The sequence below is a fragment of the Aulonocara sp. 'chitande type north' Nkhata Bay genome, linkage group LG20 (assembly GCF_057382095.1).
Source record: "Aulonocara sp. 'chitande type north' Nkhata Bay isolate Kocher_YH1m ecotype deep benthic linkage group LG20, A_spYH_male_GT1.1, whole genome shotgun sequence".
NCBI lineage: Eukaryota > Metazoa > Chordata > Actinopteri > Cichliformes > Cichlidae > Aulonocara > Aulonocara sp. 'chitande type north' Nkhata Bay.
Window position 1 is genome coordinate 7,629,900 of NC_141363.1, and position 23,930 is coordinate 7,653,829.

Sequence of the window (23,930 nt, forward strand, 5' to 3'; positions counted from 1 at the left end):
ACCATGAATAACGTGTTTTGGAAACTAACTGCACAACATGCAGCACTATTAGTTCTCTCAGTCTCATTTCTAATTTTGATTGAAACTGTCTGGGGAAAACGGCAGCCTCGAGCAAGCCAGGATATTAGTTTACAGAGGCTGTTAAAATTATATGTCTAATGTTAAAATGTTGGTGACACAATAATTTCCTCCTAGTGGTACTGACATATTCATATTTTTGAGACAAAATATCATGAGGTAGTCAAATATTCCACCTTGTAGTGCAGCTTGCACAAATTGTTTTAAAAATGCACTCACCGTACAAACATTACTGATGAGTCAAGATCTGCACAAATTGACAGAAACACTGAAGCAGCTACACATTTTACTCTTATTGTCATGTATGTCCTATTTGTCAGGTGAATCAATGTGTTATTTTATCAGGTGGCAGTATGTCCTAGTGCAGTCAGAGGGGAAGAGCCAGGGCCAAAGGTGAGGCACATCAAGCACATAATAATAATTTTAATCTGAGGATAAAACGCATGTACTGAGACTGAGAGCACTGAAGCTAAAGAAGCTTCAGTGCTCTCAGAAGACTAAAAGCATGGCTAAAGTTAACAATGACTCAAATGAGATTAAACAATGCTGCTGTATGCCATGTCCACCAGGAGAGACTGAACAGTATAGATGTAAAACAAGTATGCCAGCAGTTTATCTCAGTTAACGAGAGGAGCAGGCATGTGTTTGCCTCCTTCACATAGTGGACATTGAGTTGTTGTGTGGGGCACCAGTAGTCCATGTCTGTTGCTGTAACAGTAGTTCATGTTCAGAATAAAAAATCCCAGCTCACTGATTTGATCGGGGCAATAGTGTGGCTAAAATGTTGCGTAATTCTGCTGAGAGACCTGGTGGTTTTATGGACAAAAACCAGCAGGTCATTCAGTGTTCCCTTAGTGCTAATGTGTAAGAGATGTTGGTGCAGTATAACTGAAGTAATGTTGTTAAGTTCTTAAAGTCATATTCTTTTATTGTCATGACTCTATTTATTTATTTATTTTTACCTGATTTATATGGAATATGGCTGAAATAAACTAAAATCTAAATTACTTAGTCATTTGTTTAATAGTAATTCAACATTATATATTCACATATAAATGGTTATATAAATTATATAAATATAAATTAAATGGTTTAAAAGCATGTAGAGTAGCATATGTACGCAAGTATATTCTCCTTTTTTTATCAAGAAGGGGGGGGGGGGGGGGGGGAGAGAGAGAGAAACAGGACAGGGTTCGGTGGTTGAATCATCCGTTCCCAACAATGCCAAAACCAAATCTACGCCCTTGGAAATGGGTCCCGAAAAACAGAGGGTAAAATGTGTGGGAATGTGGTAGCAGACAATCGTAGATGTTTAAAATGTTCTAATGTTGGAAACTTGTGCTGGAACGCAGGGGCAGAAAGAGACGCACATTACCACGATTTGTATCCACATTTATAGAAAAAGTGACATAAATATACCTGCCTTTCACCACTAGAGGTCGTATGTCACCGTGTGAGGGTAATTTATGTGCTCATATTTTCATTCATAGTTCATATTTGAGTTATTATAGCCAGATTCTCGGATTAGATCTGTTATTAAACATACAGATTTTTTTTGGTAAGTCTATATCTTCAATCTCGTAATACAAGAATATTAACTCCTCTCTAGAATAATATAATTGCCTTTCACAAGATTTTTCCCTCTAGTCTGAAGCTCTGGCTCTAACCACTGGAGCCATTTCAGTCTGTGTGCAAACTAAAATGCATGTTACAATTGTTGTTTTGTTTTATTTTTTACACACGCAGTATAAGCTGAAGCCATTCAATCTGTTATTTCACCAGTAAAATTCCTGGATTGTTTCCGTCTGCCATCCTGTTACTCTCAGCTGACCAGGCAAAGCCTCAGCTGGATATGTGGGGCACCTGCACATGAGAGCTACTGTACGTCCCAGTCGGCTTCCATTCAGATCAGCCATCCGCTGCATTATCTTAATGGAAATGGAACCCACTGTGGCAAAAAATGAGACACGAGATGCAAAAAAAGATGTTATGTCAAGTATTAAAATGGAAGAATCGTTTCTTTATCTTCATCTTTTCTTCTTGCAGTTTCTTATTCTTTGTTTTTATAACCATTATGCCCACCATGTGCAAATGTACACTTCATCTACTTCACATCCTGTGAAACTGAAACACAGCGAATGCACACAAAAGGCAAACACACTCAGTTAAACCATTAAAATACTGAAGACTGAAATACAAGACTGAAGGGCCAGTATTGTGCAAATCCAGCAAAGGAGCTCTGCTGATTATTATTATTATTATTATTATTATGATTATGATACACTTTTTATTTAGCTTTTCTCTCAAATAAACGGACACTTATACAGATAATCAGATAACATGTTTTTTGGGGGCAGCATTATTTCCTGGATAGCAGAGACACGTTGGGGAGGAAGATAAAGGTGTGTGTGTGTGTGTGTGTGTGTGTGTGTGTGTGTGTGAGAGAGAGAGAGAGAGAGAGAGAGAGGTGGGGGGGGGGGGTTACAGTATGATGGCGTGTCACTAAAGCACGAGCACAGTTCACTGCTCAGGCACAAAGCTCTAAGTGACTGCCGCCCCCTTCCTCCTGATGCTAATAAGCAGATCTGGGTCACATCACCCTCTCAGACACACACACACACACATGACTACATACCACTGGTAAGACACAAACACACACAACACACACAACCGCATCCATACTATCCACACACAGAGAAAAATTCATCCCCTTCCTACATTCTGTCCTTTCAAAAACACACACACACACACACACACACACACACACACACACACACACACACACACACACACACACACACACTGGCGTCCATTCCTCCTAGGAGGCGATACGTGACTTTGTGCTGCTGTCTGTGCACAGCGCTTGCAGCTTTATGCTTGTTGTGCTTGTCATCCAGGCAGCAGTGATGAGGAGGGGGCAACTGATAGGCTACAAGCACTATGGGAGTGCCACGCGTGATGCCAGGCAGCCTCCATTTTGTGGAAGAATGAACAGACAGTCCCCACTGAAAGAGAGGGGGCGTGTTATAAAGGTCCTGTTTCATTAAAAATGTTTATGAATACATCGGTGATTTATCAGCGACGATAAGTCTCACTATGATGAGATGCAGTTAGTCAGTGGGTAGTGGGTAATGGGCAGGGCTTCACCTCCTTACAGCAGGACGTGACTACAGTTTCTCCTTCAGAATATTTTTGTTTTTTTTTCCCCCGCACACAGTTTTGGGAGGAAAAACATCCGTCAGTGTGGATTAAGTGTGTGACCGTGAGTCACAGCATTCTGAACTCATTTTAATTCCGTTGTCATGGCAACACAGAACTTTCTTTTGGCCCACATCAGCACGGAATTAGGAGACATCCCTCCTTTTATCGCTTTTCTTTTTGTAATTGAGGAGGCAGCTTTAACCATCCTTGGTCGTTTGTTTAGGTTTGTGTCATTTATGGCAGGAGCACAATTAAGAAGCCTGCAGCAGTGCCAAAGCCAATAAGTGCATTTTTCCTCATTTGTTTTTTCTTTTTTTTCTTTTTTCTCTTTTCTTTTCTTTTTTAAATTCGAGTGTTACTCGCTGAAAACCGTCATTTTACAGACCTGTTTAACTGATCATTTGATCACACACACACATTTTCAGTGATTTCCAATGAACCCCTAGTTGGATGGTTTATAATCCATACTACAGAATGTAGTATATACATTTTAAATTACTACAGTATTTAAAAATGTTCGTTTGCACTGGTTTGGACAGAGTCATGTGTCTTCGCGTATTTTGAGATCAAATCAAATGTAATGTAACTAGATTTCTGATTGAAAACTCGGTTTAAGGTTGGGATAAGATTCGGCTGAGGATAAGGTTTGGGAAAGAATTACTGCGATTAGAGAAAATCAGATAATACTGTCAGTAACTGCTGCGTTTGTGGTAGTGTTAAGAAACGAAGAAAGCAGGAAGGGAGACCAGTTTATGTAACGACTCTGACTCTGAACACTTCTGATATAGCAGAGGCACGCTGCAACCTCTGTGACTCTCCTCTGCGCCCTGTCACGTCTGCGCATTCAAGCACACACGCTGAGACGCATACACAGTAAACTGCACTCCTTTGTCTCTCTGTCTCTCTCTCTCATCACATACCAAAACACACACACACACAGGGTTTGTCACTACCGCTCTCTTCAGTGCCTGGCCCTGTAAGCCTAGCAGATCTTTTTGGGCCACAGAGTGATGAATGTGTTTGTGCACCTGTCACTATCCATGCATCAGATATGTGTGTATGAGAGAGAGAGACTGTGAAAAAAGGTATTTCTAAAATTTTAATTTGTTATTGGTTATTTCATCCGCTGGGTATTTAAGAAAAATAATACACGTTTGGGCCTTCCAGCCATACAGGTGTTCTCACTAGCCTGGCTAATCCAACTTCTCATCCGGTTGAGCAAAGCTGTAGAAGGACGTGCTCATTCACAAACCCCGCCCTGAAAAGCACCTGTCCATTCACAGCCACCAGAATTAGTCACGATAGGCCCATCCAACTTTGTATTTCCACACAGGCCAAAATATTCAATTCAATTCAATTTTATTTATATAGCGCCAAATCACAACATAAGTCGCCTCAAGGCGCTTCATAGATACACAAATAGTGTGGTCGAATAACTGCAGCAAACTCTGTTCTTTCAGACGAATCTGCCAGTGTGTCATTGTAGAATAAAAACCTTGACATAAGCATGAGTGAGTTGCTGGGGTTTAAGTGAGGTGTGTAACAAAATCAAGTAGTAATGAATGTAATTTTTAGTGGAGCCATGTGCAGAAATTACAGTCATAGAAGGGAACAAGATCCGACTTTTGGGGGGGACAAAAAAAACCCCAAAACACAAACAGTGAAACTGTATTTTTCGCCTCCATTGCTGCAAATCATCATTGTGAGCAATGAAATCCACAATGTTACAAAATAAAATAAAATGCACTGCCTCACAGTGGTTTGATCCACTGCCTACATTCCCTCACTCCTCTACTTACCCGAGGTGGACTCGAAACAACATGTGAGACACTGGATTTACAATAAAATATATTTACAGTCACATATTAATAATATTCATGATTTTTTTGTGTTTATTTCTGATTTTTTTCCCCCTCTATTTTATGATTTCTATTTAACTAATCAGTGCATCGGTGTTGCTTGATATGGGTTTATGCAGCTGCATATAAAAATGTCTGTTTGTTTCTCAACAGTGCAGCTTTAATTTATACATTAATGAAGGGAAAGGTTCGATTTAAGCCTTCAGACAGAAAAAAAAAACCCGACCGGTGCTGAAACAAAAACTCTTTTCTCCGAAATCTCAAAGCACACGCGCGCACACCCTGTCCAATTACTGTGGCCATGGCAACTATCAGAGATTATTGCTCCCAGTCAGCACTGCACGGCTGTTAGACGGGGCTGTGAGCCTCTCCTATTTCAGGCCTACACACACACACACACACACACACACACACACACACGGAGTCTGAATTAATCCTTCTCTTTGTAGCCTGGAAGCTAAACTGCTCGCCCCAGAAGCCAGTGCTAAAGTAGCTCAGTTTGAAAGAAAAAAAAAGTCAAACTGAAAATCGATTTATTTTCTTCAAGGGGAAGCGAAATATAAATCTATTCTGTTCGACAGGATTTAATCCGGGCTTTTATTTTATCACTTTTATTTCCCTTTTTAATCTGTTTCACTGTTACTGATATTATTTTCGAGTGGAAGCAGCGAGTTTTTATGTCGGATGGAGCTGAATGTACCAGAGCTGCGTGTTTGCAGTCGTGTGCGCGCCCGTGTGTGTGACATTTGCAGCGATCCTGTCCCGGCGTTAGCCCGGGGACTGCGCGTGTCATGGGGGAGGGAGAAGCGCCTCAAGGTCTCATCCCAGCTCCTCACCGTCCTACACACACACACACTCAGACATGATGACACACACTCACTAACAAAAACTGTGTTGGCCTGAACACAAATAGCAGCTGGCAAAGCAGCTCAAGCCAAGCATGAAAATATGCGGAACTTTTACTGTCCTCTGGCTCGTTTCTAAATTTAGATCTCTCGCCCGTTTTTTGTTTTTTTTTCTTGTAATGATGCTCGTTAAAACATTTGGGCCTGTGTTTCGCAATGGTTTGTTCTTTTCAGATCATCACAATTGCAATCAATTTAATCACAGTTGTAAACAGGCGTCACAAAGATTGTTCATATTTTAGAAGCTCAAAAATCACTGCTCAGGGAGAATGTCTGTATTTTTCAGCCTTCCTGCCACGGAGCGCTACGTTTTTGCCACAGAGGCAAAAATGTGATGACAGTTTTGCTGTCTTGTCACAGCAAATTACGGAGGGACAAATGAGATGCTTCGTATTCGCAAGGATTCAATTCAATTCAATTTTATTTATACAGCGCCAAATCACAACAACAGTCGCCTAAGGGCGCTTGATCACATCTGAGGTGGAGAAGAAATATTCCCTTAAACTGAGATTTTCAATCTCGTCTTTAGATGAAAGCAGCTCAACGAGAGAAAATAATTATTGTATAGATTCGATGTTGCCCGTTTTGTGTTGCATTTTAACGACTGCTTCTTTGGTACATATTTTCTGTGTGACTGTGGAGCTGTCCGCGGAGCTGTCCTCGGAACTGTCCGTGGTGCGCATTCAGCAACTGGCCTGCAGCAGGATGCGCAACGAGTTGCATCCTTCCCCCAACCTGCTGATCACGCTCATCTGGAGTAGAGCTGCTGGCAGGAAACGCAAAGTCTGTTGCTGTTTGCGTGCACGTAACACACAAATAAACCCTGAGATAAATTTAAGTTTGACTCATTTCAATATTTGCCTCAAATTAACATGCTTCGTTTCTCTCACCTCTTCTGTTTTCATTACATAAAATATTACACATGGAAATGTGTAATATTCATCGATATTTTTTGTTGTTAACAAAACATGTTTTATGTAGGAACATAAAAATTTTTAAAGGTGGCACGCTGGGGCCTTTTGTCTTTTACAGAAAACAGAGAAAATTCGCTGTGCGCTGTGTCGATTGATATAGCGAGATATGGCGCAGTCATCGTGCTTCATTTCACAAAATTAGGATAGATTTCAAGTGTTGGAAGAGAATTTTTTTTATTTAATTTTCCTTTTTAAAGAAGAATATCGCGATTATTCACGCCTTTGTAGACGACATTGTTTATTTGTCATATCGGCGTATTTGAGGTATTCCAGACGTCCAGACGAGCACTCGGAAACTCAAAAATAGCCTTTCCAGTTCAGTTATTTTTACACAGCCACACAGCAGCAGGTTTGGATAAAGGGTGGAGGTTTGTTTCATCACATCACACCCGCCGTTTGTTGGTATCGGTGTCCGTGGACCTGTTGACAGGATGAGCAGGTGAAATGTCTGGTGTTTTCATTCATGCGTGATGTCAGACGCACTTCTGTGACACTGATGTATTTAAATGGCCTGAACGCTTTTATTTTCGTGATCGTTCGGTCGGTCAACCCCAGATGAGATCTCTCTCTATCTATGTCTCTCCACGCCACCCGTGACGGTTCCGCTGCGCGCGAGCCTTACACTGGCACTCTGTGCGGACACGTGCACGCCCCTCTCGCTCCCTCTCTCCCTCTCTGGGTGATGCGGAGATTCCTGCGCTCACGTTGTCGCCTACAAGACTCCAAACTGAGAGGATTGCTTTGTGTATGTGGGGAGGAAAAAATGCAAAATTGACATTTTTAACGACGAATGGAAATATTTTTTCGTTTTGTGTCTGATCTCAGGCGCTTCTTCGTGGAGGCAGATGCCAAGGAGTGTTTTTATTAAGGGAGGTAATATGGATAAACAAGCCAAGAAAAGCAGCTGAGGATATTTTTTAAGCTTTGAGTAAATCGGTTAGGCAGCCGTTAGAATGCTGGTTAGTTTATTTTGCAGTCACATCGAAGAGGCAACAGGCATGGTTTCACTGTAGCGGGTAAAAAAAGTAAAACAATCAAAGAAATTGCCCTGCATACACCTGAATCTGCGCTTTTTACGCGTCCTATTTAACTGTAGAACGGATTTTCTTTCGGAAAGAGATGGCTCACCTAATCCGACACAAGCTCACCAACAAACTGACCAATGCGGCCCACACGGTGTCCAACAAATCTCAGGCCAAGGTCAGTGGGGTGTTCGCCAGACTGGGCTTCCAGGCCGCCACGGACGAGGAGGGTTTGGGTTTCGCGGAGTGCGACGACTTGGATTATGACTACAGGCAAGGTATGCAGATGGATGTCCTTCAAGGAGAAGAAGAAGGGGGGCAGATGGAGGGAGATGGGGAGCTGGAGGGAGACAGCCACTACCAGAGAGACGGCACCGGGCCGAGGCCCTCGTCCCTGAAGACAGCAGGCTCTCTGGAAGAAGACAAGCCAAAAATCACGTCATGGGAAGCTGGCTGGAACGTCACCAACGCCATTCAGGTAGGCCATGATTACTGTCATCCTGCACGCGTGAGTGCAAAAGTACCATGTGCTGCACGGCCATATTAGGCCTGCAACCGCACATAAAGTCACCTTGAAGACTTCATATTTTCACATTTAATATTTAAGCTGGAAAATAGGATGATGCTCATGGGATGCAAATAATTCCACACAAGCCAAAATTAGAGTTAGTCACCTTTAATTTTGTGCGATGAAACTATAAAAGGTTTCAAATGTAAAGGGCCCGTTAAGCTACATTTTATCAGTTAGATCCAAGCTTTGGCTTCACCTCGAATTGGTTTGAGCGTAAATCCGTTGCAGTGAGTGGGTCTTAAAATGTATTTATTCAAATCTTTTTATCAGTGGAGCTGCAGGCGGGATCTGCTTGACTTTGATAGCCTGGAGGCTGAATAGCACCCACGTGCTTATCAGAGCCTCCATCAAATTAAAAAGCTCAATCAAATGAATTTGAAAATTCGTTTTGGAATTTTCCTTAAACGCTTTAATTCGATCTATTATTTAGTACAGATCAGGTATCGGACATATTATTGCAGTTTAATTTAAAATAATCCGTGGTGACAATTTTTCCTGTTGCGTTATTTTTAAATATAAATTTAGGCTGTTATTATATAAGACGAGCTGGTCCTTGCATGCCTGGGTTAGCTCGGCCTGTCACTGCGATGTGGGTCTCGTCCATTACCACTTAACTGCGCTTCTCTTTCCGCAGGGCATGTTTGTCCTCGGCCTGCCGTACGCCATCCTCCACGGCGGCTACCTCGGCCTCTTCCTAATCATCTTCGCGGCTGTGGTGTGCTGCTACACTGGCAAAATCCTCATCGCGTGTCTGTACGAAGAGAACGAGGACGGCATTAAAGTGCGCGTGAGGGACTCTTACGTGGACATCGCGAACGCCTGCTGCGCGCCCCGCTTCCCGGCCCTGGGCGGCCACGTCGTGAACGTGGCTCAGATCATCGAGCTGGTCATGACGTGCATTCTTTACGTGGTGGTCAGCGGAAACCTGATGTACAACAGCTTCCCGGGGTTTCCGGTTTCACAGAAAGCCTGGTCTGTGGTGGCCACGGCCGCGCTCCTGCCATGCGCGTTCCTGAAGAACCTCAAGGCCGTGTCCAAGTTCAGCTTGCTCTGCACGCTGGCCCACTTCGTCATCAACATCCTGGTGATTGCCTACTGCCTCTCCAGGGCTCGAGAGTGGGCCTGGGAGAAGGTCAAGTTTTACATCGATGTGAAAAAATTCCCCATTTCCATCGGCATCATCGTGTTCAGCTACACCTCCCAGATCTTCCTCCCATCGCTGGAGGGAAACATGCAGAAGCCCAGTGAGTTCCACTGCATGATGGACTGGACTCACATTGCGGCCTGCGTCCTCAAGGGCCTCTTCGCCCTGGTGGCCTACTTGACATGGGCAGATGCCACCAAAGAGGTCATTACGGATAACCTGCCTTCAACGATCCGGGCTGTGGTGAATCTCTTCCTCGTCTCCAAGGCGTTGCTTTCTTACCCTCTGCCGTTCTTCGCCGCAGTTGAAGTTCTAGAGAAATCTTTGTTCCAGGATGGCGGGAGAGCCCTCTTTCCAGACTGCTACGGCCCCGGAGGGCAGTTGAAATCATGGGGCCTGGGCCTCAGAGTCGCCCTGGTGGTCTTTACCTTGCTTATGGCTGTCTTTGTCCCCCATTTCGCCCTTCTTATGGGCTTAACTGGGAGCCTCACCGGTGCTGGCCTGTGCTTCCTCTTGCCAAGCCTCTTCCACCTAAAGCTCCAATGGAGAAACCTCCTGTGGCACCACGTCTTCTTCGACGTTTCCATTTTCATCATTGGGGGCATATGTGCCATATCTGGCTTCATCCATTCCATTGAAGGTCTCATAGAGGCGTACAGGTATGACATCCATGACTGAGAACTTCAGAGAGGGCCTGTGAAGGGCAATTGTCCTAAAATAACGCACTCCTGACGAAAACACCGCACTGAGGACTTGGCATAATCACTTGACGAGGATTATTTGTGTGAAATGTACATCTTTTTTTATTTTATTATTTTTGCCTTCGTGATAATGTGCAATAATAAACTCTACAGTCATAGTGTAAAGTAGTCTACTCATTCCAGAAAACGTGTTTCTTTAACTGGACAGAGGAACACAACCTCCTGCATGATAGGGGGTGAATGAATATGCAGGCATTTTAAAAAGCCTGTCAAGTGTCAGTCTTCATGCAAAGATCCAGTTAAAAAGCCCGACACGGGTCTAACTGTGTGCGTGTAGTGTTTATATCTGGGGAATGAAATATGTGGAAAAACAATGGAGTGATTATGTTCTTGCTGGTTTGTTGAACTGCTAGATATCAGTATCCCCCCACTTCAGAGAAAATACAAGACTAAAGCACCCATCCGATCAGATGGTGCACCATAAACCATGAATAACTTGTGTGTAGTGGTTTGAACAGAATGATTTTTTTTCCAGTCGGTTTTTGGTTTTGTGTTTCTTTTTTTGTTGTTTCTTTTCATTTTTATGCCTATAGTAGTCCTTGCTGTTTGTTTTCTTGGTGTTTCAAGTGTCATTCTGGATGACGTGAATTCAAGTGCAAGCAAGTGGGTCCTAACTGTGTTATATATGGAGAACAAAAAAAAAATGTCTGATAATATTCTGTTCCTATTGAACTTGTCAGTTGTGAATTAATGGAACTAATCATGGTATGTGAGACAAAAGAGTATTTGTTGAATCAAGAGATAAATAAATGAGATATTTTATGGCTGGTGATTTCAATCTTTTCTTACCTTTTCTCTTCTTTATTTAGCTTAACCTCTGCTAAACTTCCTCATTAAGAATAAGTTGTTGCCACTTCGCCTTTTCACAATGTGAAGTGGAGGCACTGAAAGTGGGGTGGAGGTACATTTCTACATTTTCCAGTATAATCAGTTCATGACAGACAGCATAAACCTATAAAACTGCAAGTGGCAAACAGTGGGAAAACATAGCACATTTGTTATTAATCCTATTGTAGATGTGATCAATCTGAGCACAATTGCTGTTTAACTTTTAAAAAAGTTAAATAATCTAAAAGTAAACAGATAAATTTCACTTCCTTTTATAAGCATACAGCTATGATTTGCATTTATTCTGAGAATGAGGATGTTGGTACAGTGACTTTTTTTTTTAAAGAATACTTTTAATCTACCTCCAAAAATTACTGGTTATGGCTGCTGTGCTTCCAGTGCAGATGGAGGGGAAATTTTCTTTCTGCTCATCAGTCCTATTTGGCTTAACTAAATTGGTTTTCTTAGAAGTGATACCACCCATGTGTTCAATGCAGACAGGGCAGAATCAAACAACTGCTTCCTCTTTGTCACACCGACATAAACAGAGAACGACTGCAGGAGGGGCCTGGGGTATTGTTAGATGTCTGTGAGTTTCACTTCTCAGTGACACAGGAAATTAAAGAAGAAAAACAGCACGGAGAGGCTGAGGCGACATGTTTGCACATGCTGAGCAACTCTGAAGAGCTGAATTTGGCAAGTTCATCCCGCATTTCAGGTATGATACCTGTGTGATTTATCTCAACAGGTTTGCTGTGCACGTTTGAGTTAAGAGTTTACTTTCCCACACCAAAATGTAAATGTCTTTGACAGCAGCACTGTTTGTTTGCACCACAAACGGCAGAGGAAAATGCTTCTATCTGTGACAGTAGTGCTCAGCCTCCTCTCCTGCGTTTGTGGAGAAAATCCTGCAGTGCAAGTTGTCCTGACCAACAAGGGGCTTCAGTACGGTAAGGACATGTTGGATCGGCGCTTGTTTTCACTTAGCTGTTAAGGTTGTGTAAACACAAGTCTGTTAATAAATGATCCGTTTTATTCACAACAACTGAAATTTTATGCAAGTGCTGTTTGTCCCAGGGAAGCATGCAGCTGCAGACTGGATTCAGGAAAGGTTGAGTACAATCACTTTCCCTGACATCACCGGCAGTGTTCACATCATATTCGGGGACGTTGACTACACTCTAACAAGGTAGGATTGCATTCCATGTTCTACAAGTACAAAATCTAAGAATCTAAAATATCCTCTATAGAAGGAATCAGCATTTGTTATGAAAATTTCAGCACATGCATGTTAGCCAGCAGGAGTCTTTATTTCACTCACATGACTGATATTCCTCAGCTTTGTAACCTCTGGTTTGTCTCTGCTCTCCCTTTGCGTTCTAGCATCACCATAGTAAAATGTGACTTACCAGAGCCTTCTGTCGAGTTCCTTCAGAATCCCCCAGGATTCAAGACAACCATCTCAGACCTCTCTATTGCAATAACAGGCGGTTGGAGAACACATTTTGGCTTAATGTGAGTTTTCTACGTGTAAAATACAAGCTTTTGTACAGTAGGATTATAGGGTGTAATTTCTTAACATGTTCCATTTGGGTACAAAACAAATCATCATCCAAAAAACAAAAAAAATAAAACACGTGAGACAATCTGATCATCCCTTTTAACACATCCTTTTTTTTTAAAAAAAAACCACTGACTATAGTGTGATTTAAATCTGTAATGTACAGAAGCAGACGTGAAGTATAAATGAGGAAGTGTTAGTGATAGTGATAGTAAGTGTTTGAAGCTATAGTGTGTTTTTAAAGATAGTCTCTGGCGAGGTGAGGTTCCGCTCGCCTTTTCTAACACAGCTGGCATCTGAGTTATGTTAAACCTGAAAGCTTATCACCTGTATTTTAAGCTGTTTACAAAACCTGTGATATTTTCTGTTTTATCATCTAACAACAGGGGGTTAGAGTAACTTTCAGCGCTAAACCCAAATATTAATTACAGCTTTAATCTACTGATGCTTTTCCAAACTTAGTTTCCATGTAACACATTTGAATGTTCTCTAAGCAGAGAAGTAAAGAGGGAACATTTCACATCTATATTAAACATGAGACCTAATTTGTAAACTCTATCAGATGCCTGTTGTAAGATACGCCACATATGCACAAGTGACAGATGTTTCAGCGCCTTTGAAAGCAGATGTTGTGTGAATAAGTGTTCACCAGCACCAACAATGCACTGTGTTTGTATTTTGTATATCCAGAAACGATGGCGGGACGTTTGATATGGCTATATTTAACGTAGATGTGACCTCTGTGGTGCAGCTGGGGAAAGAAGCTGACGGGCATCTGTCTGTCAGCAGCATCAGCTGTGACGCTCAGGTTGGAGATGTGGACATAGAATTTCATGGTGGAGCAAGGTACAGTAGAGCAGAAAGAGGGAGACACGGGGAGGTGGTGGGGATTTCATGTATGATGTAAACCTTGGCTTTCTATTTGTGAACAGTTTCATCTTCCAACCGTTTGTGGAACACTTCAAGGGACGGATCAGAGATGAAATACAGAAAAGAGTGAGTGCTTCTCTACAGCTTCATCGCATGTGTTAGTGGATGCTTGAGCTTTTCTGTATGATCGTCACATAATGTTCACTGAAATGTGCTGTTAAAACACCAGGACTTTGCTGTGTTTTCTCCCTAGCTGTGTCCCGGTGTGGAAGAAAACATTGAAAGCTTTGAGAACCTCCTGCATGTCATGAACGGTACTGCAGCTCCTAATTACAAAGAGGAAAACCGTGGGCCACAAATTAGTGAACAGAATAATAAAATAACAGCATTTTAAATGTATAAAGGAATAATGCTTTTTTCTCACTCTGCTCAGTTTCAGTCGATGTGAATGAAGTTCTCTCTCTTGCCCTTCCTCTCACTGACATCCCTATCATCGGTGCTTCAAGTATGAATGTGGGCCTTAAGGTAAGGATACACATTTTCCAGTTTCTATGTTAATGTCCCGGGCTTCTGATAACAGTCCATCTACAAGCCAACATATGCAACTATATTTTATAATGAAAGCTTATGAAAAAACATTGAGAAAGGAATAAGAATTTCAAAATAATGATATTTAGTTTTATTTGATCAATTTTTTTTATTAAAGGGGGAGTTTTACAATATCAAAGCTCCGGTCGAGCCTCCCTTTGAGGCCCAGCCTTTCACCATGCCGGACAAGCCGAGCTACATGCTGTCAGTGGGCATGTCTGATTTCACTCTGAACTCTGCCTCCTATGCATACTTCTCAGCTAAATTGCTTCAGCTCCTCATCAATGACAGCATGGTAAGTGAACACACATACTAAAAATAAAAGACAGTTAAAAGCAAAACAGTTCAAGTTTGAGGTGAAGTGTGTGGTTAACAGACGTTATTTTATCCTCTCAGATCCCTGCGATATCTCCAGTGCACTTGAATACCACCTCATTGGGAAAATTCATTCCAAAGGTAAGTCTGTTTGTGTCAGGGTTACATTTGGCAACACTGAAAAGTACACTACATGATGTTCACCCTGCAAAACAGCGATACTTCAAACATCATTGCATTCTCTCAGATTTATTTTTCAATTCGTTTTCACGTTTAATGTTTTCAAAGCACCCTGACCAAGGTTGATATGGTTAAATAAAACTAAATGAAAAATTAAAGCTAGAAAAAGATTTTACTAGGCTAACATAAAAAAAACCTATAAGCTAATTTTGTAAACATTTTTAAACCCAACTAAAATAAAATTAAAATGTATAGAGTTAATTTTGTGTGTCACCTACACTCACATATCACTGACATGCTCACAGACACACACACACATTCACACACACATCACATGTTCACTGTTGCAGACACACACGACGCATGTTCACATATGAGTGTTTTAGCTGCGAAGGAAGGCGGGAGTTGGAGTTGGGCTAAGATCAGATCAGAGAAGATCTCCCCTTGCAGCAAGTAAAAGACAGAAAGCGCTGTGGTCTTGCTTTTGTACACAAGTGATTGGTCTCTGAGTCAGCGGGGTTTAAGTGTTAAACCCAACAGTTCTGTTGGGTGACTGTGAGGACAGTTCACTGTTCTCTGTTCACTGGATATTTCCTCTTTTTCCGACCATTTTTTCACCTCATTCACGTAAACCCTCGACATGGTTACGCTGGAAAATCCCTGCAGATCAGCAGTTTATGAAATCCTCAGACCGATCCGTCTAACACCAACGATCACGTTACATTTGTCATTCATTCAGAAGCTTGTATGTAAAGATGTTTTAACAGATATGTTAAAATATCTTTGCATACAAAATGACAAGCATGATAAAACCAACCAGCTTGAAAAACAAACACACACTATGCCGATAACTAGTCACAAAAACTATTTAAAAAATCAAGACAGCTAAGTTTTGCTATCGTGGAAGTGAAAGTATTTTACAAATGGGCTAAGAGAGGAAGTATGTCTTCCATGCCTGTCTCAAGTACTTAGGTAAACATCCCTTTTCTAGTATGACCTCCGGGAGAAGTCGATGAAACACTCTGTGGCCTCTTGTGTGTTTTGTCTTTGCACGTATTAAAAAAACCCCACTTTAATTCAGTTCATATGATTAGCTTTGTGTCTTTATCTTCATCTGGGACTCATTTGGTTTCATCAGGACTCCGTTACCTCACTTACTTAGCAGTAGTTTGCTTAATTTATACTACTTTCTCTTTAAGTTCGATACAGTCAAGAATAAAGTGTTTACACTTGTTACTTGTTCACTTTGCAGCTTGCCGAGATGTATCCAGATATGCTGATGAGTGTTCTGGTTTATGCCCAAGAGGCTCCAAAGTTTTCCATCCAGCCTGATGCCGTTAACGTCACCATCAAGGCTGTTGCGAAGGCCTCCGTCATCCTACCCAATGGTACCCAGATCCCGGTGTTCACCATCAATGTTGTGAGTACTTTTGTTTGTTGGACCTTCGCTGTACTCACTATATTATCTTTAGGGTTGTTTGGACCAACTTAAACTGCAGCATGCATTCTTTACGATTTCTGACATTTTTTTAGCAGCACTGATCGACTACAAAATATGACAGATTAATGGTAACAGAAATTAACATTTGTTGCTACTGAAATATAATCCTTTTTTTTGGTTCCAGGACTCCAAATTCAGTAGCGAATTGTGGATCGATGACGGAAAACTGAAAGGCTCTGTGAAGATGGATAAGTAAGCATAAGCAAGTGTTAAACTGCAAAACTGAGCTCAACTTCTTAAACTTCATTCTAAAAATAATGACACTGTTTTCTTCCAGTCTGACGCTGACCCTTGCGTCGAGTGAAGTGGGGACTTTCAAGGTAAATGTCCCCAAAATTAAATAAACAAGTAAAAACAGCAGATTTTCTGTTGGTCACAGGTCAACAGCGTGTTTTTCTCTTTGCAGACTGACTCTCTTGAATTCCTGGCGAGGAAGGGGGGGGAAATTGTACTGATTAGAGTGAACCGTGAGTCTTAGATACTTCATTTTTGCCACTTTGTGCTACTTCCACTTCTTCATGACATTTATCTAAAAAACAATGTGTATTATGTCAAGCAGTTTCCGTAAACTAGAGCGACGCAGGGCAGATACGAAGTACTTCCCCTTCTCTTCAATCTAACAAAGGGGGAGGCTCGCTGTGTGGAAACAGTGTTGCTCCTTTCCTGACTTGTTTTTTTCTGTGACAGAGAAACTGGGAGAAGGATTTCTTGTCCTCGGGACAAAACATGCACAGCTGGTCAACTCGGTTCTGAAGAAGGAGAAGGTCGGTACTTTTAGGAGAACACACAATGCTTTGGTCTTTGAATGAATCTGTAACTCAGAGCAGAATTCATCTTCGGGCTGACCACTGTCTTTGTCCCAAACAGGGATTCATATTAATCTCTTCAGACGTGCAGGTGTCGCTAACGTAGAGACGCTTCAACTGACAAACACCAAACATGGCTGCTCCTCGTCACAGTTCCTCATCAAACCTCCGACCACCAATCAAAATGAATGTGAATGGATGAATCTGTAGTAACAGCCCTAATGCTGTCTCCTCATGTCTGGATTGAAAATCATGCTTTGAAGTACATAATCAAAAAAAACTTGGCTTGAAATTTGCACATCTTATTTGCAACTTTTGAAACGTTTCCTAAGTGGAGCTGCCAGACTTCTTTTCTCTTAGTGACAACATCTATTTTTAAAACTTCTTTTAGATTCTCTGATGAAAATAATGATGTGAAGACGAGTGAATAAAGGATTAAAAACAACTTCTGTCATAACTTTAGAGGACTTTATAGACTCACCGGTCACTTTATTAGGCACACCCTCATGGACCCTCTTTTACTTTCAGAACTGCCTCTTATAATCCTTCATCGAGGTGCTGGAAACTTTCCTCAGATGTTTTGGTCCATGTTGACATGATTTGTTCGCTGTGCCAATTCCCTGTAAAAACAAAAATAGATTTGTGGTTACTGGACAGAGGTCTGGTGTCTGTGGAGTTCATCTGAGTACAGTGAACTCATTTTCATGTTCAAGAAACCAACTGAGATGACTTTTTGGCATGGTGCATTATCAGAAGAGGCACACTGACGGGAGATGCACCCAGTGTGCTTGTCTGCCGCTGTAGCTTTCCGTTTTAAGGTTCAATGCGATGTGCGTCATAGTTATTGTAGTTTTGTATTTTCTAATTAGTTTTTTATTTTTATTTCATTTTGATTATTTTGTTTTTAGTTCAGTTTAGCTTCAGTTTGCCTCCAGGGAGGATTTTCTTGTTTCACCTTAGTTTTTATTGTTTAAAAATGTTCAGCGTTAGTTTGGGTCTTTTTAATTATTATAACACAAAGTGCATATGTCAGAGGCAAGCTCTAGGAAAACTAGTACAGATATTACAATAAAAACACAGAATTTCTTTAAAGCAGTTAACTCATTGACTTTTGTAGACACCCAAAAGTGTCCTCATTAGTCCAGCTCTAATAACATTTGTACTAAACTCAGATACTAACAGTAAGGAAAATACTTCTAATTCTTTTCAGTTCTTCGTTTTTATGTTAGGTTTAGTTTTAGTTAACTATAAAAACCTTGATGTGCATTCAGAGATCCTCTCCTACATACTTTGTTGTAACAAGCGGTGTTTTGAGTTACTGTTGCCTTCCAAATCAGCTTGAAGCAGTCTGTCGTTCTCCTCTGAACTCTTTTTTTGGACCGGTCTCTGTAAACCTTATAGACCGTTGTGTGGAGAAAAATCCCAGATCAGCAGTTTCTGAAATACTCAGATCAACACATCCGGCACCAACCACGCTGTTTAAAGTCACTTAAATCACCTTTCTTCTTCATTATGATGCTCAGTTTGAGCTTCAGCAGGTCACCTTGAGCCCATCTACGTGTGTAAATCCATCTAGGTGTTACCTGAGGTTGGCTGATTGGATTTTTGCATTAACTAGCAGGTGAACTACTGTTGAGTATACCAATAGAGTTAAAAAAAAAAAAAGCACCCTAATAGACAATCCTATTGTAGCTGGTGACAGTACACTGTGCATTATTTATTCTACCACCAGAGGGCAATGTCTTTAAAAGGAAAATTCCAAAAGAGGTGTTTGATTCATAAAGTCAGACAGCAGTGAACAGAATTTAAAACCATTTAATCTTTGACACAAATCCTCAACACCATGTTCATGAAACAATGACATCTCTTTATTTTGTAACATTTCAGTGTGCACACTTTAGATTTTGTTCCACGTTCACATTCTTGGAATGTAACACCACCAAAGTATCAATAAAAGCCTATTTACAGCCACTGTTCTCAAAATGTACCCCATAGAAAAACACATCACATTTCATGAAATGAGACTGTGTGGACGGGTCAGGTTTTAGACAAAATGATCAAGAGGTGGGTTGCACATGATGAAACTGAAAACCAGACAGTTACTGTTTTAAATGATGAGTCAAACTGGAAGTATGCATGTAATGCTGTCGAAACAGAAAGCTAACCATGGAGCATCTTGGAAGACCTGTGATGCTGCTGAGATCCAAGAAGGGACACTTTAACACTGTACAAAGCTTAAGATGTACCACCAACCCTTCTCATGTAAACTTTATTTGTAGCTTTGTACATTTTATAGTAAGTACAAAAAAAGAAAAGAAAAAAAGGGATGTAACATTTCTTTCATCTCCTTGTGGTCTTTGAAAAACTTATTAGGGACACTAGCCATTGTTAACAATGTAGCACCTGAGAGTTCTCTATGACACAAACAAGAAAGATTTAAAGAGGTGGAGGGACTGCACCAAATTTGCACAACATCACAAGCCAACAGTTCTTAGTTGGTCAGTTCAGCCTTTGTAAATGTTACAAATACAAAATAAATAACAATCAAATAAAACAGAGCTCGTTTGCCACAAATAAAGTTAGAATAAAGCGTTCTGGGGTGTAAAACTGGTTATTTCTATTTCTCATGTAGGCACAGAATGTGACCCTGAACGTAACCCTGCAGGGCTGCACCACAACACTGGTGAGCGTCAACAACACACTAAACACTGGTGAATCCTGACATTGCTCAGTGCCCACTCTTCTTTTCCTTCTTTTTAATTTGCACCCTTCGAGGACTTGCCGCCACTTAAAGTATATATGCTGAAATTAAGTTAAACATTCAAGTATTTACATTCTCATACTGTAACACTTAACTATACAGCACATCACTGTAAGAAAAAACTGAATTCAGAAATCAAGTATTCTTGAAGCAAAACTCGACCACAGTGACCCATAAGTGGGTGAAGAAAAAGAACCAAAAAAAAAAAAAAAAGTCCGGTCCACTGTGCTGACAGCTGTAGCATATATACCAGTAGTCATGCATTAGTAACACAAACAACAGTCTGCTCCACTTGGTTTAAATGCACTGAGACGTTTGTTAAATAACAAGTCTAAGCTGCCTTCATTGCTCTACAACACCTTCTCTCACTCTCCTGTGACCCCTGACACAGTTATGATGCAGTATCAGTATCAGACCTCAAAGTCTAACCCATGTTCTGAGGGAAGTTGCACTTCTTCAAAGTGTTTCTGCTATGGTGAAAACATCACCCAAAGGTACACGGAATCTGATCCACCCACCTGACAGAAAGCTGATGCAGTTTGTAACTTACAGTTTCCCCTTTACTTTCATATTCTTTTATAGTCTGTGTGCATGGCAGCATTTGGTTTTGAGACATTTCAGTCAGCTTTGCTGTGCACGGCATGGTCAATCAATCCAAAGGTTGACATTAAAGTTGCTCCAATCGAGCCATCCTCTGCTTGTTTATGAAGATTTGAAAGCGATGATGAAATGTGAGAGACAAAAGGAAGAACCTGGTGAGATGATTCAGAGGCACGCTGTGAATTCAATTCTAAAAAAAGTTTCCATATCACAAAACCAAGTCATATGAGCTTCAAGTGCAGTCCGATTTAAGTGGTGTTTTGTTTTTGTTTTTAAACCGTCATCAGCTCAATGCTTCCTCGTCACTACCTGACTGGTGTAAAAGTCTGTTGGCGCAGACTGCTGAGGAAGGACTAACAATGATCTCATGACAAACAAACGCAGGGCCGAAGGATGGGGCTGTGGTTAATAGGCTGTGTTGGCAGATGAGGTGAGGGTCCCCTTTGAGGGGAAAATTACAGAGAAGCCCATCGGTTCATGATGGTGGAGTAACAAACCGGGAAGATCCAGATCATTTATCTGCAACTGCTGCCGCCATGGGGGATCGCATGGTACCGCGAGCAGTGGCAGTCAGCTCCTCGATTTCTGTGTTTAACCGTCTGATTACCCACTCCATCGCCTCCCGACCCTAAAACAGACACAAATGCCTCACATTATAACGCGCAGTGATGAGGATTTTAAAATCAGAAGAGTAACTATATTATCAAGGTGAGTTTAAGGAGGATTTTAAAGGCAGCTTTACCTTGCTGGCATTGACAGATATGGTCTTGGCCATGAGACCCTCGAGGTGGTTGCTCAGACTGACGCCTTTCACACTGATCAAAGCCTCCTGTGTCAGTACTGTCCTGAATATGCAAGCATAGAAAAGTCACAAACACAGCTGAAACAAGTTTTTTCTTTGTAGTTTTTTGTTTTTAAAAATCTTGGAGTTAAACATTCAAAACCTTTTTGCAATAATATTAAGGGTTTTTTTAATGTTGTGCTTTTTAACTCCAATTTAACTGATGAGAAAGATAAAAATGAGTCCCTTACTTTTCTGGGTCCTGTGGATGTGGCTTGTATGTCAACTTCTCATCCACAGACACCAGGTTGGTAAAGGAAATCTGTAAGAACAAAACACACCTGAAATCAGTCTTTTTATATCAGCATCTGCCACAAGGTGACACATAGCAACCACATCAAATCTATAGTGACAGAAATGCTGATTAGACAAGTAAATACAACTGCAGAGATCAGGTTACAGTTACATCCTTCCATAACAATTCGGCTTTCATGTCTGTATTGATGAAGCATAATAAAAGTATTTGTCAATCCTACTCACGTTTGTAGACTGCAGCTCAAACGTCTGCTGTTTAGGGTCCACTACTGAATGTTCCTGGACATACGTGCATGTTCTTGTGACCCCAAACATCTGCAGGAAACAATAAAATAAAAAAAATAATACAATTCTGAAATGATACAAGGAAAAACAACTTAACATTACCCAGTCTGAACAAAACACGTCGATCATTTCTCTTATCCTTTTAACTCACCGACTTGGCCAAAGCAGGGAGCCCCCACTCTGTGCTGAGCAGTCTGGTGCTGTGTAACCGTCCCTCAGTGTCCACACTTCTGTCCAGAACATCCACACCAAAGACACTGGGATTCATGGGATTGGGATACTTCTGCATCGCAGCCTTGGTCACCGTCTCCCATGGGTGGCTGTTTGAATCGATATCAACGTTAGAAACGGGCAATTTAACATTCTGAAGATGACTCAATGCTTGCTGCTGAGAGTGTGCTCTTCAGTGTGGAAAAACATCTTAGATTCTGAGGTTACTAAGGTAAACACTACTTAAAAATCCACCATGCCTGTATTTCACTCATCTTACAAGCAACAAAAAGGACCAGTTGCGTTATTGTGCATCTCTACCTCCATCAGAACAAGTGTACAAGTGAACTAGAACAGATATTTAATAGACATCGCTTGATTTGACTTGTTTGGCTGGAGAAAAGGTTTAGTGCATTTAGTATCTTGCAATGCAAGCAGAAGATGTGGTGCATTTGTGGCTCCGAACAGTCAGATCCATTCATGCAGCGCTTTGTCTCAAACATTCAAGTTAGCAGACGACCCGCTTAACTCCCAACCCAATTTAGGAGGTAATAATATAGGAGAAAATTATTTTCTGCAAATATGGGGACATTTGAATGTAACAACATCGCTGATGGTGAATCACAATAGCGTCTGTGTTTGCAGACAGGCGGGAGAAGAAACGCCCCCTCTGCACAGCGCAGACTCACAGCAGCAGCACCCACGGCTTTTCTCTGGAAACTTCTAGTAGAGGGTTTAAGCAACCAGACTGATTTTATTTATCAGTCGCTGTAAAACGAGCAGAAATGCTCTGATTATATACCGTTTATTGTGTTTAAACGACAGACCGGTCGTTATGTAACGTTCCCCGTCGATAATGTCAAACACGCGGGTAATTAAATTTTTCTTTATCCCGTAACAAATACCAAGGCTCGGGGAAAGCATTTGAAAACAGTCCTCCAAGGCTGAAATGTTACAATAAACCTAAACATCATTACAGTCATAGTATTCAAGGCGAAAAAATTAGCTTTAATGTTAGCAGCACAAAGCTAACGACAAAAGTTAACTCGGGTAAAGGGCACTTTAATTTCAAATACCAATACATGTAGCAAATACAGGCTTCAGCTGTAAACATCAAACGCGGTGGGAAGTCAAAAGTCATTTCTAAACATAACTAATATAAACTAAAAGCGTTGGGTAACTCGACTAAAGCGGCGTGCCTTCGTGTTATCTAACTTATCTGCAACCTTCGCAGCTTCGCCCAGACTGCACACGGAGCCACGAAAACTGATTATATAAGAAGAAATAGCCAACTTAACAACCATACTTTATAAAACACTACCGCAAAAAAAAAAGAAATACTCACTTGAAAATGTGCTCTGACGTCCAAATCTTCATTTTTACCGTTTTTCTGTCAGAGCACGGGAGCCGGCGACAAATGACAGCGTGACCACTGAGAGAGGAAGGAAGGAATGAGGGGCTGAGTGAGAAACCTTTAACAGTCTTAGCCGCGATGCTCCCCCTGCTGGCAGACAGAGCTGCTGCACCCCTTCCAGAATAATCCATTTGTTAAACACCTCTGAGACCCTCAGCAGCAGGGGCGGATCTAGAGAAATGTTCTTAGGGTGGCATAAAAAATTTAGGGTGGAAAAATCAAAGCCATTTCTTTACACTTATGCAGGTGTTAAATTCTGTAATAAAATACATCAAATGCAGGATAAATAAAGTCTTTCTGATTCTGAATTTGATGTATTTTAATAAACATGTTTATACATTTTTCATATAAACATAGTCTGCAACTTTCTTACTGGCTTAAGCCCAAATTATTACATATT

General features: G+C 41.2%; 3 protein-coding genes across 3 annotated transcripts; 2 read left to right on the forward strand and 1 right to left on the reverse strand.

Moving 5' to 3' along the window:
* Window positions 1-7,431: 7,431 nt before the first annotated feature.
* LOC147305065 (vesicular inhibitory amino acid transporter-like) lies at window positions 7,432-11,279 on the forward strand. Its single transcript, XM_086278374.1, has 2 exons — window positions 7,432-8,517; window positions 9,245-11,279. The coding sequence occupies exons 1-2, from the start codon at window positions 8,137-8,139 to the stop codon at window positions 10,430-10,432; spliced, it is 1,569 nt and encodes a 522-aa protein (XP_086134500.1). The 5' UTR covers window positions 7,432-8,136; the 3' UTR covers window positions 10,433-11,279.
* A 637-nt stretch (window positions 11,280-11,916) lies between these two features.
* bpifcl (BPI fold containing family C, like) lies at window positions 11,917-17,898 on the forward strand. Its single transcript, XM_086277228.1, has 16 exons — window positions 11,917-12,061; window positions 12,157-12,293; window positions 12,421-12,532; window positions 12,727-12,858; window positions 13,595-13,750; window positions 13,837-13,900; window positions 14,028-14,088; window positions 14,208-14,299; window positions 14,481-14,657; window positions 14,759-14,818; window positions 16,110-16,277; window positions 16,483-16,550; window positions 16,636-16,678; window positions 16,765-16,825; window positions 17,046-17,122; window positions 17,226-17,898. The coding sequence occupies exons 2-16, from the start codon at window positions 12,194-12,196 to the stop codon at window positions 17,268-17,270; spliced, it is 1,416 nt and encodes a 471-aa protein (XP_086133354.1). The 5' UTR covers window positions 11,917-12,061; window positions 12,157-12,193; the 3' UTR covers window positions 17,271-17,898.
* A 1,065-nt stretch (window positions 17,899-18,963) lies between these two features.
* LOC147305067 (PRELI domain containing protein 3B-like) lies at window positions 18,964-23,661 on the reverse strand. Its single transcript, XM_086277229.1, has 6 exons — window positions 23,462-23,661; window positions 22,058-22,226; window positions 21,847-21,936; window positions 21,558-21,628; window positions 21,268-21,370; window positions 18,964-21,153 (listed from the first exon to the last, which is right to left on the reverse strand). The coding sequence occupies exons 1-6, from the start codon at window positions 23,659-23,661 to the stop codon at window positions 21,037-21,039; spliced, it is 750 nt and encodes a 249-aa protein (XP_086133355.1). The 3' UTR covers window positions 18,964-21,036.
* Between the last annotated feature and the right edge of the window lie 269 nt (window positions 23,662-23,930).